This window comes from Gopherus flavomarginatus, chromosome 9, assembly GCF_025201925.1.
Source record: "Gopherus flavomarginatus isolate rGopFla2 chromosome 9, rGopFla2.mat.asm, whole genome shotgun sequence".
Classification (NCBI taxonomy): Eukaryota; Metazoa; Chordata; order Testudines; family Testudinidae; genus Gopherus; species Gopherus flavomarginatus.
Genome location: NC_066625.1, coordinates 6,625,429 through 6,642,565, shown reverse-complemented (window position 1 = coordinate 6,642,565; position 17,137 = coordinate 6,625,429). Strand labels below are relative to the sequence as shown.

The 17,137-nt window shown below is 48.8% G+C and overlaps 1 protein-coding gene across 3 annotated transcripts in view; it reads right to left on the bottom strand.

The window, feature by feature from the left end:
* Positions 1-1,084: 1,084 nt before the first annotated feature.
* The window catches only part of CACNA1H (calcium voltage-gated channel subunit alpha1 H), a 199,371-nt gene continuing 183,318 nt past the window's right edge, over positions 1,085-17,137 (bottom strand). For 2 of the 3 annotated variants that reach the window (XM_050967253.1, XM_050967254.1), the window contains exons 31-34: positions 16,863-17,018; positions 11,310-11,496; positions 5,541-5,719; positions 1,085-3,926 (exon numbers count right to left, since the gene is read on the bottom strand). In XM_050967253.1, coding sequence (XP_050823210.1) covers positions 2,736-3,926; positions 5,541-5,719; positions 11,310-11,496; positions 16,863-17,018 — 1,713 coding nt within the window. In that variant the 3' untranslated portion in view covers positions 1,085-2,735. The remainder of the gene's footprint in view (positions 3,927-5,540; positions 5,720-11,309; positions 11,497-16,862; positions 17,019-17,137) is intronic. The other variant, XM_050967252.1, reaches the window with a different exon arrangement.

The window sequence follows — 17,137 nt, the reverse complement described above, 5'->3', positions numbered from 1 at the left end:
CCAGAACATATGGAAAGGCTCCTCCCGCTAGCTAAGGGATTTGCGCATTGGTTCAGCATTGCTATAGATGAGTGCAGCTTGGAACTGGTTTAAGAATACTTGATGCCAGTGATAGCTGGGGGAGAGGCAATTTGGAACCGGGTCCTGCAAACCTTACTCACATGAGTAGACCCTAGTTAGCAGTCCTGTGCAAACATGCCATCTTCTCAGCCATAAGAAAAAGGAAATGTGACAGGTTCCGGATGGAGGCAGCTGCCACTGGCAAAATCGGCCCTTTTGAGCCGCAGCTGCTTGGAGCTGCAAACTGAAAGGCATGCTGGGAAAGACGCTCCTATTATAGAGCAATGGTTCCCAAATTGTGGGTTGTGACCCCAAATGGGGTCGTGCCATCAGCAGATGGGGTGGCGGCGATCCCTCCTGTCTGGAGGATGCCATTTTGCTTCGCGCCCTGTGACCTCACATGCAGGGTGCACGCGAGGTCACTAGACAAGGAGGATGCCATTTTGCATCACACAGCGTGACCTTGCACGTAGGGTGCATGCGAGGTCACTAGACAAGGATGCCATTTTGCGTCGCACAGCGTGACCTTGCACGTAGGGTGCATGCGAGGTCACTAGACAAGGATGCCATTTTGCGTCGCACAGCGTGACCTTGCACGTAGGGTGCATGCGAAGTCACTAGACAAGGATGCCATTTTGCGTCGCACAGCGTGACCTTGCACATAGGGTGCCTGCGAAGTCACTAGACAAGGATGCCATTTTGTTCTTCCAAACAGCATTCTTCATGCAGTCTGGGGTCCCCAGGAAATACTTCATCCAAATGGGGTTGTGCTGGCAAAAATTTGGAAACCAGCATGATGGGGATCCGGACACAAGCAGGGGGGCAGCTGTGTCTTCAGCCACCACTGTCCCACAATCCTCATTGATAAGGAGGTCAACAGGACTACTCACTGGAGTGAGGGCTGCAGGACTGGCAAATGTCCGGATTTGGCAGAACAGCTAATTCTGACCGTGTAGCAGAAAGTCAAGCCACGCGTCCAGTTTATACAGTTTAATACATGTGAAACAAGATACATTTTTTCTGAGTAATGAATGCATAAATAACAGAAGATATACGTGAATGCATAAATATGAGGAGGCATGGAACGGAAAAAAAAAGAGAGAATTATTATTTTGCTGCTGCTGTCACCGTCGCAGCCGCCTGGCGCTCGATTTTACCCCGCACCCTAGCATGGTGTTTGTGTGGTTTATTGTTTCATTAAGCAGCAGCAGCAACTTTCCATTGGCGGAGCCGTCGCATGGAGAAAGGGGGGTGGGATGGAGAGTGGGGGAGGAAAGAAGATTTAAAAAGGAAAAATAAAAATACAAGTTGGAGGTGTTAATAAATGACTTTAATTCTGCTAGTGGCTTCATGTTGATCCTATGCTGCTAGTGAAAAGAGGCCTTTCCACATGGATTGAGAGTGCTAGTGGGCTTGTGTGGCTCTGTGTGTGTGTGTAGGGAAAAGGAACACAAAGAGTGCAAATGATACAATTACTGATCTCACCTTCTTTTCAAAGGCATCACGCTATGAAGAAAACAAATCATTATCTTAAATGTTTACAAAGAACATCATCTAAGACAACTCTTAAAATCTTTACATACTGTATCAATAATTTACTTTGACTGCAGTAAACAAAATACATTTCTTAAATAATTTACTATTTATTTGTTTTCTTTTTTCCTTTATCTCTCTGTAAATTTCTTTTTTTCCCTTTTCTTTTTTAAACTCCAGAAGCTTTGCTTGTGCACATTAGTTCAGATTATTGCAACATTTAACCTGAATTCAGTAAAAGCAAAAAAATAAAATTAAAAATAAAAAGGACAGTTTGTACAGACAAGAATGAATAACTTATTATTGCACTGGCTACAATTCAGTAGTGATTTGGTTATTTTTTTTTCTTTAGAGAGGACATCCTCTAAAGTACCAAAGTAAAATAAATGGAAAGAAAGAGAGACTTCAAAAAAGCATCAGCTGTGAATAGAAGCCAGCAGGATGATTGTGGAGGGAGAAAAGAGGAAGGAGAAAAAAGAAGAATGAAAGCAAAGAAAGAAGAGAAACATTTGGGGAAAAAACCAGCCTTAATAACTACTTCCACATAAAACCCAAGAAAACACCTCCTGTTTGGGGAGTCGGACGTAATGCAAAAAACAGTATCGCTTCCCTATAAAAATATGTGCATTATGAAGAGAGAGTTTTTTGTGGGTATTTTTTTTGTGGGTTTTTTGTAGCTTTTGTATCTCACAAATACATTATTTCTATTTATATCACTGCCAGTAGACAGACAATGTACAGCTCTCGTCTCCTGGGCACGTCTGCATACTGCGGCGTCTCCGCACAATAAATGGTGCCGGTTTAAAAGTTGAGAACGTTTAAAAAACAAAAACAAAACAAACGAACACAGCCCGAACCCAAATCAATGTGATTGAGGCCACCTGGGGAAAAAAAAAAAGCAACTCCATCTTCCCTTTAGAAAAGAAACACGTTTGCATATCCCCCTCCCCCGCCCTGCACCTTGTGTCATTTCCGTATTACTTTTTGCAAACCCATCCCCCAACAGCGCTTAGGAACAAGTGACTGGGGGGGAAAAATCAGCCACGAACATGTGGCTTTGCAGTCCCTTCCGCACAGGGGTGCTGTTTCAAAACCATATCGGTGTCAAGCCCTTGAGACTTCCCTCTCCCGCCCCTACAAAGCTATACTGGTTCGTCTATGTCTTCACCTGTTGCAACAGTCATAGGGACCAGTCCGTGCCGCCTTATGGGGCTCTTAGTAACGCCTAGAAGCTCTTTGTTTTTCTCAGGGTTGTTGCACTGAGTTTTTAAGTGATCCAGCTTTTTCAGTTCTAGTGCTGCAATGTCTGGCCGGGAGTCCCCGGACACCACGTTGGAGGGAGTGCCCTGGCCGCTGTCTGAAAGGAGATCCGAGAGGCTGCTCGAGGAGCTGGGGTCAGACTGCTCGAAGGAGAAGTTTGGGATTGTCAGGTGCTCCCCTCGACACGTGGGCTGGACCCGCCGTTCTGCTTTAGAGGCCTGCTCCCCGGGCTGATTGTCGACCAGGTCCAAGGAGTCCCTGTACGCGGTGGATTCGCAAGACGGGGTCCTTCTCCTCAGCATGCTGTTCTCAGAGGCTTTGGTACGTGAAGCCGCGCTGCTTTCATCCTCCATAGGAGGATCTATAGAAATACAAGGTGGGCTCATCTTCTTCTTCCTTCGAGCCCCATGGATATACTCCGACTCAGACTGAACGTGGACAGGAGACCTTTGTTTCCCTTCCGCAGGCTGTTCCAAGCTACCATCTTCATTGTCAACGGAAGGGCAGATCTCGATGGAGTGCCTTCTTTGGTCGTCTGTCCAGTTGGGCTTGTCCAGGAACCCTCTAGTATCAACACTGTAAAACTTCTTCAAGTCTCTCTCTCTGTCGTTGCTCCCGGCCAGGCTGGCTGTGCTACAGTTCTTGAGGGGGACTAGAGATGAAGATGGGGAGATGAAAGGAGAGACCGAGCGGGTCCTGATTTCTGGCTGCTCTTGCCAATCTTTCACCGAGCTGTTTATGTGGCTGACTTCTTCGTCAGCCAGGTCTGAGGATTCAAACAGAGAGTTCTCGGGGCTGGCTGGGTTGCTGTTTTGACTGGAAGGCCTGCTCGGAATACTGTGCTGGCTGTAAGTGTGCTTGCGGGTACGAACGCTCGAGCGTCGATGGTGTGAGGATGACGTCGGGGAATGTGGGGGAGTGCCCGGCTGGGAGAGTGGGCTCGGATGGAGCAAAGCTGGACCTAAGCTGCTCTGGGACTGCTTCTTTGCCTGCAGGCTCTCGCTGGATTCAGCTTGCAGACTGTCCTTGGAATCTGTATTCTGTCCATCCAAGGAATCTGTTCTAATGGCCTCCTGCAATGTAAGCAGAGACAGATGGGACAAGAGCACAAAGGTCTCTCAGGGGCGCTAACAGGACGCGCTTTTAGCCGTGGACGTGGCATGTGACAGAATCAACCTGTGCCCAGTGAGTTTCAGGACTGGTAACATCACCGCAGCTGCCACACTGACTAATTATCATTAGTGGAGGATCATTTGGTATAAGGTGGTAACAACGGGCTAACAGACAGACCCACGGTGGGTAGGTCATATCTCAGATATATTCCAGCCTTGCCTGTATGTGCAGGCCTCTGATCTTCCCAGGCCTTCTAAGCCTTCCTGTTTTATCTGTAAATCAGCATGAAGTCCTATACCAATACACACTATCAACTCATGCTACAGGCACCAGAGTCAGCTGGGGGTCAGGAAGGAATTTCTCTTCAGAGGACAATATTGCACTATTTGGTACATTATGCAAGTTACATAGCTTGGGTTTGAAGCATCTGCGCTTGGCCACTGTCAGAGCTAAGGTACCAAACCAGATGGAACATAGGTCTCTGTTCTAATATGGGTAATATTACTTCTTCACACAACACACAATCAACTTGTGGAACTCGTTGCCAGTGGATGTTGTGAAGGCCAAAAGTCTAACTGGGTTCAAAAAAGAATTAGATAAGTTCATGGAGGATAGGTCCATCAGTGGCTATAGCCAAGAGGGTGAGGGATGCAACCCCATCCTCTGAATGTCCCTAAACTTCCAACTGCCAAAAGCTGGGACTGGACAACAGGAGATGGTTCTCTCGACAATTGCCCTGTTCTGTTCATTTGCTCTGAAGCACCTGGCACTGGTTACTATTGGAAGACAGGATACTGGGCTAGCTGGATCATTGGTTTGACACAGTGGGGCCGTTCTTATGTTCTTATACAGAGTCAGTAGTCTTTTATGGCACCACCATTAGCAAATACTGAAAGGCAATGCCTCGAGTAAAAACACCAGCAGCTTTGACTAATACAATCCCAATCATTGTCAGAGTGAGCCCATTACGCCTCTTGCATGCAAAATGGGAAACCAGCTGAATGACTTTATGTCACCCAAGTGTATTTAGCCATACGGCACCTGAATTAGAAACATTCTGCTCTAAATCAGTCACTGCAAGCTCTGCTCTCAGAGTGCGGACCACAGGTACGTGACTTCGGCTAGAACTATCAGTGTGCATCTGAGGCCTGGAGATGGCTCAACAAACAACCTCCGTAATTATTTTGACTAATGGGGGGTTAACAGAAGCTTTGGACAACATGGAAGCACGTTCCTCAAATGCCCATTCATCCCAGCCTCTCCGACATGGCCAATCTGAAACTGGAATCTGTCTGTATGTACTGAATCTGACATACTCAGGGCACCGAGACTGGAAATTGACTTGAAAAATACAAAATCATTAAGGCATCCAAACTGATAGGAAATGTCGCCAGGATTATATTGTGCTCAAATAGCTACTCTGTCCTATCCTGGTCTGCTTGCAGCCTTTGGAAAACTCCATTTGTTCTTGTTTTACAACGCTATCACTCAAAAGAAGAGAGAGCCAGAGAGATGATGAAGGGGAGGGAGGACGGAAAAAGTCTGATGGGAGAGGAGAGTTCATCGCCTCCTACCTGTCTACACAGCAGCCTGTTGAGGCTGGGAGATCGCAATGTGGACTGTGGATGAAGGATCTTCCATGTGTCACAGCTGTCGTGGCGAGAAGATACAGCAGTCACCTGAAGTGACTCCCTTGGGATTCTCAGAGAGGAGCATGTTTCCACGGGCTGGGAACGGATGGAGGTGACAGACCCTACAGAAGGAGAGAGAACACTAGCCACGGCTGCCGGACAAGAGTTGTAATGTGTGGGTTTGTGAGAGCGTTCGCTGCACAACCAGGCTCCAAGGATTTCAAAGCACACAGATGTGGGGTAAGGAAACACAAGTTAATTCAGTGACAAGCCAAATCTAGCCACACAATATCTCACGGGCAGAGTCGGAGTAGAGCCTCGGAGTCCTGACTCCCATTCTGCTCTAACCACTAGATAACCCTACTTGTGTAGTGCAATTGTAGAACACAGCTGGATAAACATGTCTCCTAGGTGGGCCTGTGATAAGCTTGTGATTATTGTTTATTATTTGTATTACTGTAGCGTGTAGAAGCCCTAGTGACGGACCAGGACCCCAGTCTAAATGTATATGGTTTTTCCAATGATAACTGTCTCATGTGTGGGCCTGCCCTCTATTGCATACTGCTCAGCTGGGGTGTCCTAGGCCCTAAACTGGTAGCAGAGACTCTTCTTCATTTCATGTGCTAGGGGCTTATTTGGGAGGGAGAGGGAGAGTGGGTCTGAAGCTCCATACTTGCAACCTCCCCCTGTGGCTGTGGGCTAGATCTGAACAGGGAACCGGCTTAGTTTCAGAATTTGGATCAGATGGAGACTAGCAGTTCGATCAGGATACTGTAAGTCAGGGCACCTGGGCTCTATTCCTTGGGCTGCCAACGACTTGCTTATAGCCCCTTAACCATCTGTAAATTGGAGACACCATCACTTAAATGCCCAGAGGGGGGCTTAATTCATGGTCCCATCCAGTGCCTAGCGAAGTCAATGAGAGTTTCGCCATTGACTTTAGACCCAATGTAAGTGAAGAGCTTTGATATCCTCAGCTAACAGTTACATAAGCTCAAAACATGATCTATTGCTATGGTTACTGATGCAGAAGATTCTGCTTGGCTGATCCCGGTCACACTTAACCAATTTGCTACCGTTGCAGGGGATTCAGGCATCGGTCCGTCCTGTTCTCCGCCTGTGACACACAATAGTTTAGTCTCCTGAGGGCTGTAACATTTTGGTCTAAATCAGTGGTTGGCTTGGTGATGTTTAGTGGCCTATGATATACAGGAGGTCAAACTAGATCGGGGTGGCCAACCTGTGGCTCGGCAGCCACGTGTGGCTCTTCAGAAGTTAATATGCGGCTCCTTCTATAGGCACCGACTCTGGGGCTGGAACTACAGGTGCCAACTTTCCAATGTGCCGGGCGGTGCTCACTGCTCAATCCCTGGCTCTGCCACAGGCCCTGCCCCCACTCCACCCCTTCCCACCCCTCCCCTGAGCCTGCCGTGCCCTCGCTTCCTGCCCCGCCCCCGCCAGAGCCTCCTGCACACCACCAAACAGCTGATCAGGAGGTGCGGGGAGGGGAGGGGGAGGCGTTGATTGGTGGGGCTGCAGGTGGGTGGGAGGTGCTGGAAGTGGTGGTGGTGGTGGGGGGAGCTGGTGGGGGCTGCTGACGTATTACTGTGGCTCTTTGGCAATGCATATTGGTAAATTCTGGCTCCTTCTCAGGCTCAGGATGGCTACCCCTGAACTAGATGATCTGACAGGTGGTCCCTTCTGGACTAAAACTCTATGATATCAACAGCACAGAGACTGCTGAGCCCTGGCTCCGTAGCCTTGATGAATGTGCAGATATTCTCTCTGTCTGCACCTACTCCCTCTGAAAAGCGACCCTCTAATCTCAGGTATCAACCTCGAGTCATTAGTTTCCCACTCACAGTTCCTCCTTCTCCAGCTCATTCTGCAAAGCAACCTTCTCCTCCCAACTTCTGCTGCTTTACCAGAGTTTCCTAGTTTGTTTTAAGAATCGCCTGCTTTTTGGCAGTAGGATTTACTGTTCCTCATTAGCGCACGCGCCAATGTCTGTTTTTACATCGCTGCTCCACATACAAACACAGTATCCATCACACTAGGGGATCTTACCCAGAGGTCAGTGAACTTGGACCTGTGACAAGACCCATTTAGACAGTCTGCAGTTGCCTCTCGGCTAGCTGATTGCGTTGAGAAAAATAGGCTTTTTGGACACTTTTGTTTGTGGGGGGTTGGACCTTTTCCCAGAATATGCACGGAATATTTTAATGAATTTTATTCATCATCAGAGGGACTGAAAGAACCAGGCATAGCTCTGTTTGCGCTCCTCAGCTCTGGAATGTGGCAGGCGTTCCCATGACAGTCCTTCGCTCCTCCACAGCTCTGTAACTGCAAGAAAGTCCTGACTCATAGCCCCTCTGGCTAGACCCGTCCTGGGATCCCACAAAACTTTGCCAACACCCTTCAATTTTGGTTTGCACTTGCTAATTTATGGTCCCTATCCAAGAGGAATATAGTCCTCTTGGACAGGGACCATAAATACCCACTCGGGATGCACCTTGGCCACTAACACCTTTCCAACGAGATGGCCGACGCCCTATTACCAATCTTTCCATTCTTAGGCAAGCGTTATGGCAGAGCTTTTGAAGCTGGTGGGAAAACCAAATAAACACAGCGAACATTTTCACAACATTCCCCCTCCCCTACCATCTTTTCTTGGACTAGCCGTCTGACGGAAATTTTCCCAACTCGCTCTCCTAGAGGAGAGGCCAAGAAAGCCCTAAATTGTGGTATTCTGGAAAGCTGAATAAAATCAAAATCGCTCAGCATCTGTGTGTTTTTCATTTGCTTTTTTAATGAGTCAGGGAGCCGTTTATGGGGCCAAAAGAACACATGATCTGGCCACTTCATGGCATTTTCCCCATCTAGTAACCAAACCACTAGAAGAAGAGCAATTCTCGCTGATTCTGGTCTGATAACTGGCTTCCTAAGACCACGAAAATGCATGAAACAAACACTAATCCCTTCGTATGCCCCCAGTAGGCTGATCAGCACAGCATGAGGGGACACTGGTAGGATTCAGTCACTGGAGGAGGGAAAATAGTCCCTCTGTGAGGCGTAGGGATATTTCTTGTGATTTGCTGAGGAATCCAGCTGGAAAAGGTTACAAAATAGTGGACCAGATTCTCCCCTCACGCCAGTTTTTCACTGACACCAGCGGAATTTTTCCTCGTTCACATCAGCGTCGGAGATTGCCGAGTCAGCCTCAGTCAGTCGGCAGCGAAATCCAACAACCACTCACTTTGCTTAGCAAAGCTCTTGCATTTCCCTTTCCAGGGCAGGTGGAACAACCATAGATACTGAGCAGGGAACATTGAGCTGTATCCAGAGCTTTTTAACAAACGGAGAGTTACTTTACCTGGAGAAATCAGAACAGATCGGCTAGTCCTGGCCAGCCCCACCAGGTAATCCCACCACCCATCTGTCCATGTCGTTCTTGCATTAAAATACTGTTGCATCAGAGGAAGCCAGTCTGGATCAGTTCTTGGGAGCCAAAAAGCAATAATTCAAGATGCACATGTTTTTGGGGAGATAGACGTTCTTTCTCATTCCCATTCCCCCTTTAAACCAACCTGCAGGACAAGGAATAACTGGGGAGAAAATGGAATCTGAGGGCAAAAATATTTGGATGTGGGTGTCTCAATGTGTTGTCAGAACCCCTGTGTAGCTTCTGATCCCACAGAATCTACCACACAAACAACTTCTCATCACAGAGCTGTGCTACGGAATCTCAGTATTTCCTGGGGGGGGGGAAATGGTTTCTAGCCTTTATAACCAGGGCCGGCTCTGGCTCTTTTGCCGCCCCAAGTGCAAAACCAACCAAACAAAAAAACAAAAAGAAAACCACCTGCGGGGCAGTCTGGAGCGGCGAAGTGGGGAGGGAACAAACCTGCAGGGTGGCAGAGGGGGGGAACAAACCTGTGGGGCAGCGAAGGAGGCGGGGAACAAACCTGCGGGGTGGTGAAGGGGGGGGAAACAAACCTGTGGGGCGGTCCGGAGCAGTGAAGGGGGGGGACAAACCTGCAGGGCGGCGAAGGGAGGGGGGAACAAACCTGCGGGGTGGTGAATGGGGGAGGCAAACCTGTGGAGCGGTCTGAAGTGATGAAGGGGGGGAACAAACCTGTGGGGCAGTCCAGAGCGGCAAAGTGGGGGGACAAACCTGCAAGGCGGCGAAGGAGGGGGGGAACAAACCTGCGGGGCAGTCCAGAGCGGTGAAGTGGGGGGGACAAACCTGCGGGGTGGCGAAGGGGGAGGGAACAAACCTGCGGGGCAGTCCAGAGCGGCGAAGTCGGGGGGACAAACCTGCGGGGTGGTGAAGGGGGGGGGAAACAAACCTGCGGGGCAGTCCGGAGCGGCGAAGTGGGGGGACAAACCTGCAAGGCGACGAAGGAGGGGGGGAACAAACCTGCGGGGCAGTCCGGAGCGGCGAAGTGGGGGGACAAACCTGCAAGGCGACGAAGGAGGGGGGGAACAAACCTGTGGGGCAGTCCGGAGCGGCGAAGTGGGGGGGGGGACAAACCTGCAAGGCGACGAAGGAGGGGGGGAACAAACCTGCGGGGCAGTCCAGAGCGGCGAAGTGGGAGGACAAACCTGAAGGGTGATGAAGGGGGGGAAAACAAACCTGCGGGGTGGTCCAGAGTGGCGGGGGGGGGACAAACCTGCAAGGTGTTCCAGAGCAGTGAAAGGGGGGAGAACAAACCTGCAGGGTGGTCCAGAGTGGCGGGGGGGGGACAAACCTGCAAGGTGTTCCAGAGCAGTGAAGGGGGGGGAACAAACCTGCGAGGTGGTCTGGAGTGGCGAGGGGGGGGACAAAGCTGTGGGATGGCGAGGGGGGGGGGAACAAACCTGCAGGGTGTTCCGGAGCGGCGAAGGGGGCAGGGGAACAAACCTGCAAGGCGGTCTGGAGCGACGAAGGGGAGGTGGGAACAAACCTGCAGGGCAGTCCGGAGCGGCGAAGGAGGGTCGACAAACCTGTGGGGCAGCGAGGGGGGGAACAAACCTGCGGGGCGGTCCAGAGCGGCAAAGGGGGAAAAAAAACAACCTGTGGGAATGCCGCCCCTTGGAATCTGCTGCCCCAAGCAGGAGCTTGCTTGGCTGGTGCCTGGAGCCAGCCCTGTTTATAACAAAAACCTTCCTAACCTGACCTAAATGTAATCTAGTGGAGTGCCAGCTTCCTGAGTCTACAGACAGTCTGGAAGTATAGGTTTGAGAGGTAGGAACTGCCTCATTCATCTCAATATTGTGTTGACTCTGAAAACTGATAATGGCAATACAAACAGCACCCTTGTTAACTATTTCACTGCTGATCATATTAGAAGAAACACACAGATAATATGCTATTCCATGACAAACAATCTGCACCCTGCAACCTCTCTGGTGCCCATTGGTCCCCTATCTAGACACGTAAACTTCCAGCTTCCTCCAGATAACTTCAACAAGGCAGTTATGCATTTTAAATACAAAGTCCTACAGCACCCTGAAAATTCTAGACGTAGCATAAAATAAAGTAAATTTAGTAGGAAATGACGTTAAGAAGGATTTATTCTGTACTGATTGCATTATTCAGCTTCCTATCACACCACCACATGAACTGATTCTGGTTCCTTGCATAGTTTGCCTGACACCCTCCCAGTTCCTAGCAAATACAACATGAGTAGGAGCAAGGAGCACAGAGAATGCATCCCCTCCCCGTGGTACCTCTTTGTGATTTGCAGGGATAGGTCTCCAACTCCACCTCATGGAGAGGGAATGGGGCCTTGGCTGGCATCACGGGGCGGAACATGTAGCTGTCGTTGGGCAAGGAGTGCATCCGGGACACTGAGATCTTGCGAACCGTTAGGAAGTTCTGAGGCGCTCTCTTTGCTCTCATGCAGGCAGCGCCTTCCTGCAAATTAGCAAGAGAAGGAAAACTGGGTTATTCTGCACCCTGGCTGTGAGGCTGCAGTGAGCAACTTTTTGTTAGCCATCCTTGGAAACAGCACTGAGTCTTAAAACCCTGGGCACACTCGCTTGATGTCTCTGGTGCCCCTGGGTAAAAGAAAGCTCCAGTGGGACGTGAAAGAGGCTTTACTCAGCACTGGCTTTATTGATAAGTAAATCACTCAAAATGTGTCTGAAATATAACAAAGCAACAATTAACAATCAGCCAGGAAGCCACCACCTTGACACGCATCTGACATCACAGGAAACACAGATCACCATGGGAGCACACGAGAAAGAGGCTTTCCAAGTGGACAAGTTCTAATCTTTTATTGTGCAGTTAATTAAGTAATAACTCAGAAAGTGTCCTGCAGTTCCTAGGAATTCCCCCAGTGATAAGCATTACCTACATCTTAACCTACACTCCAGCTCTGGGTCCAGTCTGATGAGAGATGGGTAAAATGGCTGCTCCCACTCAGAGACACTCAAACCCATGCTGACAAGCAGTGACAAGGCTCTGGTAATTCATTTATCATGCATATAAATACACACAGCCCACCTCCTATAGATACACTAAGACCTCAGTCCTATGTGACGTGCATCCTACAGCCCATGCTGAGCCCCAGTGACTCTGCTACACATTGCAGGATCATGGCTTGATATTGCAAATATGTATTTATATAACACCACTTGTACTCTGTCCTTATTTAGCAACTTTCATCCAAGGGACTTACATTTCTTTACTTACCTAATTGTTCTGCCCCTCCCAGAGGGAAGAACTGAGACAAGTTTATGTGACTTGCCCAGGGCCATGCAGTGAGTCACTGTTGGAGGTGGGAGTTCTGACTCCCTGTTTTAACTACTAGACACGTTCCCTCACCATTTTTTTAGTTATTTAAAATGCAACTAATGACATCGCCTTTCCTTTAATGTCAGCCTCCAAGTGGTTGACTGAAAACATTTTCCCAGTTATGTATGTTAAATTAATTCATTTTACTTCCCAGCTGTAGGGTTTCCCTCAGTCATGCTAGAAAAATCTGGGCTCAAGTCTCTAAGTTGAATTGTCCACATGTCATCGAGGAAGTGGTTAAATCTGTATTTTCCATATCCCCAGCTCATGAATTTTCTCCTCTTAGGACAAATCCTTGAGACAACTTACTTCTGTGCTTTTACACTGTTGAACTTGGGTGAGAATACAGTGGATCAAGCAGCAACTATTTATGGGTAGCTGGCATCAGGAACACAATACCGATTTGATCAACAGCACTAGGGAACCCAGACCTTCAGTTGTAATCTGTCAATGCATCAGGTTTGTGCCAATTTTGGCCAGAGCAGAGTCATTGTCGTTAATAATATAGTATGTGAACACCTGAGCTGCATGCATAAGATCGTTTATGAAGAAAAGTGCTTGCAAGAAAGGAGTCGTTTCCCTTTATCAATCATTTTAAACAGTGACTCATGCAGCCATTTTCTGAGGAATGGTCACAATATTGTCTATAGAAGCTAAGCTCTCGTTTAAAATGGACTGTTGGTTGCAAAGAACACTTCCTAACGGAAATAACGGAGGCTATTGGGCACTGGGCTAATGCGTGACCTTTTCATTGGGAACAGAAAAGATCCATTTATAAGGAAGTTTTAAATAGGAACATATTAAATTTACACACCTAATATGTACTTTGGCCCAACCAGGGTGTAATGCCACTTTAAGAAATGGTGACATCTGATGACACTTGAACACAAGCTCCCTCTGTCTTCATATTTGTTTTTAAAGTGTCTAGTTGGCACTCCGCTGGGTCTGATCCAGTGCCTGCTGAGGTCAACAGGAGTCCCTCCATTGACTTCAGTGGGCTTTGGATCAGGTCTTTGGTGCTGGATAAGGGCCTGTTTGAGGGTGAACTCCTGGCCCCATTGAAGTTAACAGCACAACTCCCACCAACTTCACTAGGGTTAGGGTTTCACCCCAAGAACTTACTCTAAGGTATGTCTACTCTGCTGTCTGAGCTGTGACTGCAGCTCAGGTAGGCATACACACACGAGCTTCAATCTAGCGATCCTAGCTGGAAATGGAAGTGAAGATAGGGTGGCCTGGACTCTGGCACCAGGGCTGCCCAGAGGATTCAGGGAGCACAGTGCAAAGCAATTTCGGGGGCCCCTTCGATAAAAAAAAGTTGCAATACTATAGAATACTATATTCTTGTGGGGGCCCCTGCAGGGCCTGGGGCAAATTGTCCCACTTCCCCTCCCCCCTGGCGGCCCTGCCTGGCACTGACTAGCACTGTGAGTATGTACCCCTGGTTCTGAGCAAGCTTGTACAGCCCATGCTTAAATCCATGCCACCGTGTCTTCATGAGACAGGGCAGTGTCCAAGTGTGCAGTTCCAGGAAGAGCCTGCCTGTGTGTGTATGTGCGTATGAAATAACTTCCTGGAGCTCTGAATGCAGAGAGAGAGAGAGAGAGAGAGTGTGTGTGTGTGTGTGTGTGAGTGACTGTGGCCTCCTGCTCCCTGAAGCCTGGCTTGTGGTCGGTGGTATTGGGAGACCAGTTTTTCTGCTCTGAATCAGACCCAGACCCCAATGCTGCTGCCTGATCCCCTGCACAGCCAGAGGAGACAAAGGTATAATCTAGCCTTAAATAAAGAACATTAATGTGAGTTGCACATGCAGTGGCAGGGGAGGGAAGATTACGTGGGTCCCACAGGGAATCTGTAGCTGAGCCAGGAATGTAACCCGTGTGCCCCACCCATTCTTCCTACCCATCACCGGCTCCCTGTCAGCTTAGCACTCTTCCCCAGTCCTAAACCGACTCCATGGTTTTTTAAACAGAAAGAAATACTCCATAAGCAAAGGAGACTGTGGTAGGAGATGTGGGTCTGGAGTTTGGAGCACGGTTCCTGCAAGCAAGCAATGGCAGAATTCCCCAGCGGGGCTTCGGGGAAAGCACATAAGTGGCTTTTGCTCTTTTTGTTCTCTCTCGCTTGTCCTACTAAATAAATGTAGCTCGCACTCAGAGCTAGTTCAGGCACTTCCCACACAGGTAACTCCAGGCTCCACAGTGAGAAAGGGAGGAGGAAAGCAAGAGCTAAAAACAAATACTTCTGCTTGTACATGCCAAAACCGGGAGCCATTTAAAAATCTTAGACTCTCACAGCTGAACAAGGTGACATTTTTTCCAACTCTCCTCAGAGTTAACAAGCTGTCTGCCCTAGGACTGGCCAGGACCTTATCCGCACAGCAGCAGGAATTTGTGGCACACATTCAATGTGCCAATTATTGCCTCTTTTTGCAACATGCCCTTGCTGCATTCTCCCTTTGATGCAAATCAAAGCTTAGCTTCCAGGTGGCCAAGGTTAAAGGAGACAAGGAAGCAGAAGCCCCGCAGAGAGCAAGAGATGCTTCTCAGAGTGGCTCCTCTTCATACAGATTGTTTCCTGCCTTACCCGCTGAAAACTCACCCTCCAGTCAATAACTCAGTCTTAGCCCAGAACTTGCTTGGAGATGCCACCAACCCACAGGATGCCCAGAGATTTCCAGAGATGTCTGCCGCATGCCTTTTTTGTCATTCTAATTACAGACATCAGTAGAGCAGCGAATGTAGACACAGCATGGCCCTAATGAGGCCAGGACAGCTTGATTTTGGGAGGTCCATGCAAGTCTAGATTTGGGGTTCCTCATGCCGTGTGGTGTTATGTCTCAAAACATCATCATGTTGTGAGGCTGCCACAACATGTTAATTGTCACACACGATTCTAAGGCACCCGTTACAAATGGTGTTTGGGTCCCTTTTCCATGGCGAGTGATTAACAATTCCAAATGACAGGCGCAAACCCAATAGTCTACTGATTTCAGATTGAGAGAAGTAGTAGTTCTGGCCATTTGGCGAAGAGCCCAGAATTTCACAGCCCTCAATCAGCTGAAAGTCTGGGCAAAGAGTAACTCTCTCTGAAACAGTGATACACATCAATGTGGTTCCAGTGGGAGGGAGTTCCAGAGATGCAGGACCCACGAGAAAGATGTCCTGCCATCACCCTGGCAACAGAGACTCCCAGGATGCCAGAGAGTCGGAGATGGAGAGGCAGAGTTTAAGGTAACCGAGGCCCAGCAATGATTAGAACACTGAACTTCAGTTAGGAGTCCACTGGCATCCAGAACAGAGCGTGCAGAGCAGGTGCGATGCTGGATCATCCGTCGCATATTGATACAGCAGCACAAAACAAACAAAGGTCTACAACTAACTCTGGGGACCCCTCGCCAGCTGGCAGACAGCACCATCCCTGGTCATGGGTGCTGAAGGGGTCTAGAGCCAGTCCTGCTTTGGGGTTAAGAAGAGCTCTCACCTGATACAGGCCCCAGCCTGAGCACTGTTTTGAAAGATGATTCAAAGCAAGAAGGGTCAGTGTGGGAAAACACCTCCCCCCTTACATCCTACAAAGGTCATTTCCGTTGCAAAACACAGGAACGGCTCTCAGTAGCAATAGACTCACTCCTGCCTTTCTTGTTGCATGACCTCACTCAGGGATGTCCATGGGTCACTTCCCCACGCCACATTGAAATGTGGCCATTTACTATACTGTCAGTTACCCACTGAGAGCCCATCATAAGATGAGGTGCAACCAATCAACTACGAAGTAGTTGTGGAGTTTTTCTGTCATGTCACTTTTCTATGCCAGTGCCCAGACTGTTATGTACCATGCGTTGCTTTTGTTGTGCCGTTCCACCTTCTCAGCACAGATTTAAGGAGTTCCCAGTAATTGCAATAAAATCAATTTCAGCATTCAACCAAAAGCAGGAAATGGATAGAAATCTCTACCTGCTGTCCCCCTCCAGCTTAACCAAGAAAATATGCTCACGTGAGCCACACAGTGGAAACAAACTGTCTGCCAGGTCGAAAATCCACAGGTTACCAGCTGACGACTTGAAAAATCAAAGCCAATTTTAACAGCTGTGAATGATCTATGTCACACCCATATCGAGGCAGTGGGGAGCAGCTTTTCCATGTGTGAGACACATAACAGTGTTACTTGCAGGACTCACTGTTTATTTAACAATCTATCCACCCCTGACTAATAAGTGCAAGGCTTTCTTGGCTAAAAAGAGCATGTCACACACAGTCCATGCAGGCTCCTTGGCTTGCCCCAGCTGAATGATTTAGAACGTGCCCAGCTTCAGCAGATGCAAAGGCAGCATGGAAGACAGAGGACGAAAACAGGCTGTTATAGCTGTGAAGCGACAGGAAGAGGACAATGCTAGGCGGACATGAACACACCATCAGTCAGCTGCACAGCACTAAAGCATGATGGCACAATGCAGAAGTAATGGCCCGTCGTTCATTCACCTCTGACTCGCGGCCTGGGGTTTTGTGGGAAGGTGTCAGGACATGGTGGTGAGGAACAGAGCGGAAGGACGTGTTTTCCATCCTGGGAGTCTCTCTGCCCTCCAGCGGGTCTGAATCTGGGATGGCTAAAGACACATTCTCACAGCTCAGTGCCTCCTTCGGGGACAAAATTAGGAAGATAAAAGGTATCAGTAGTGGGGCAAGGATGGGGTTCACACTTCAATCCTGCTCTCGCACACGCTCTCCCCACACCTGCCCCATCCGTGTGAAACGGG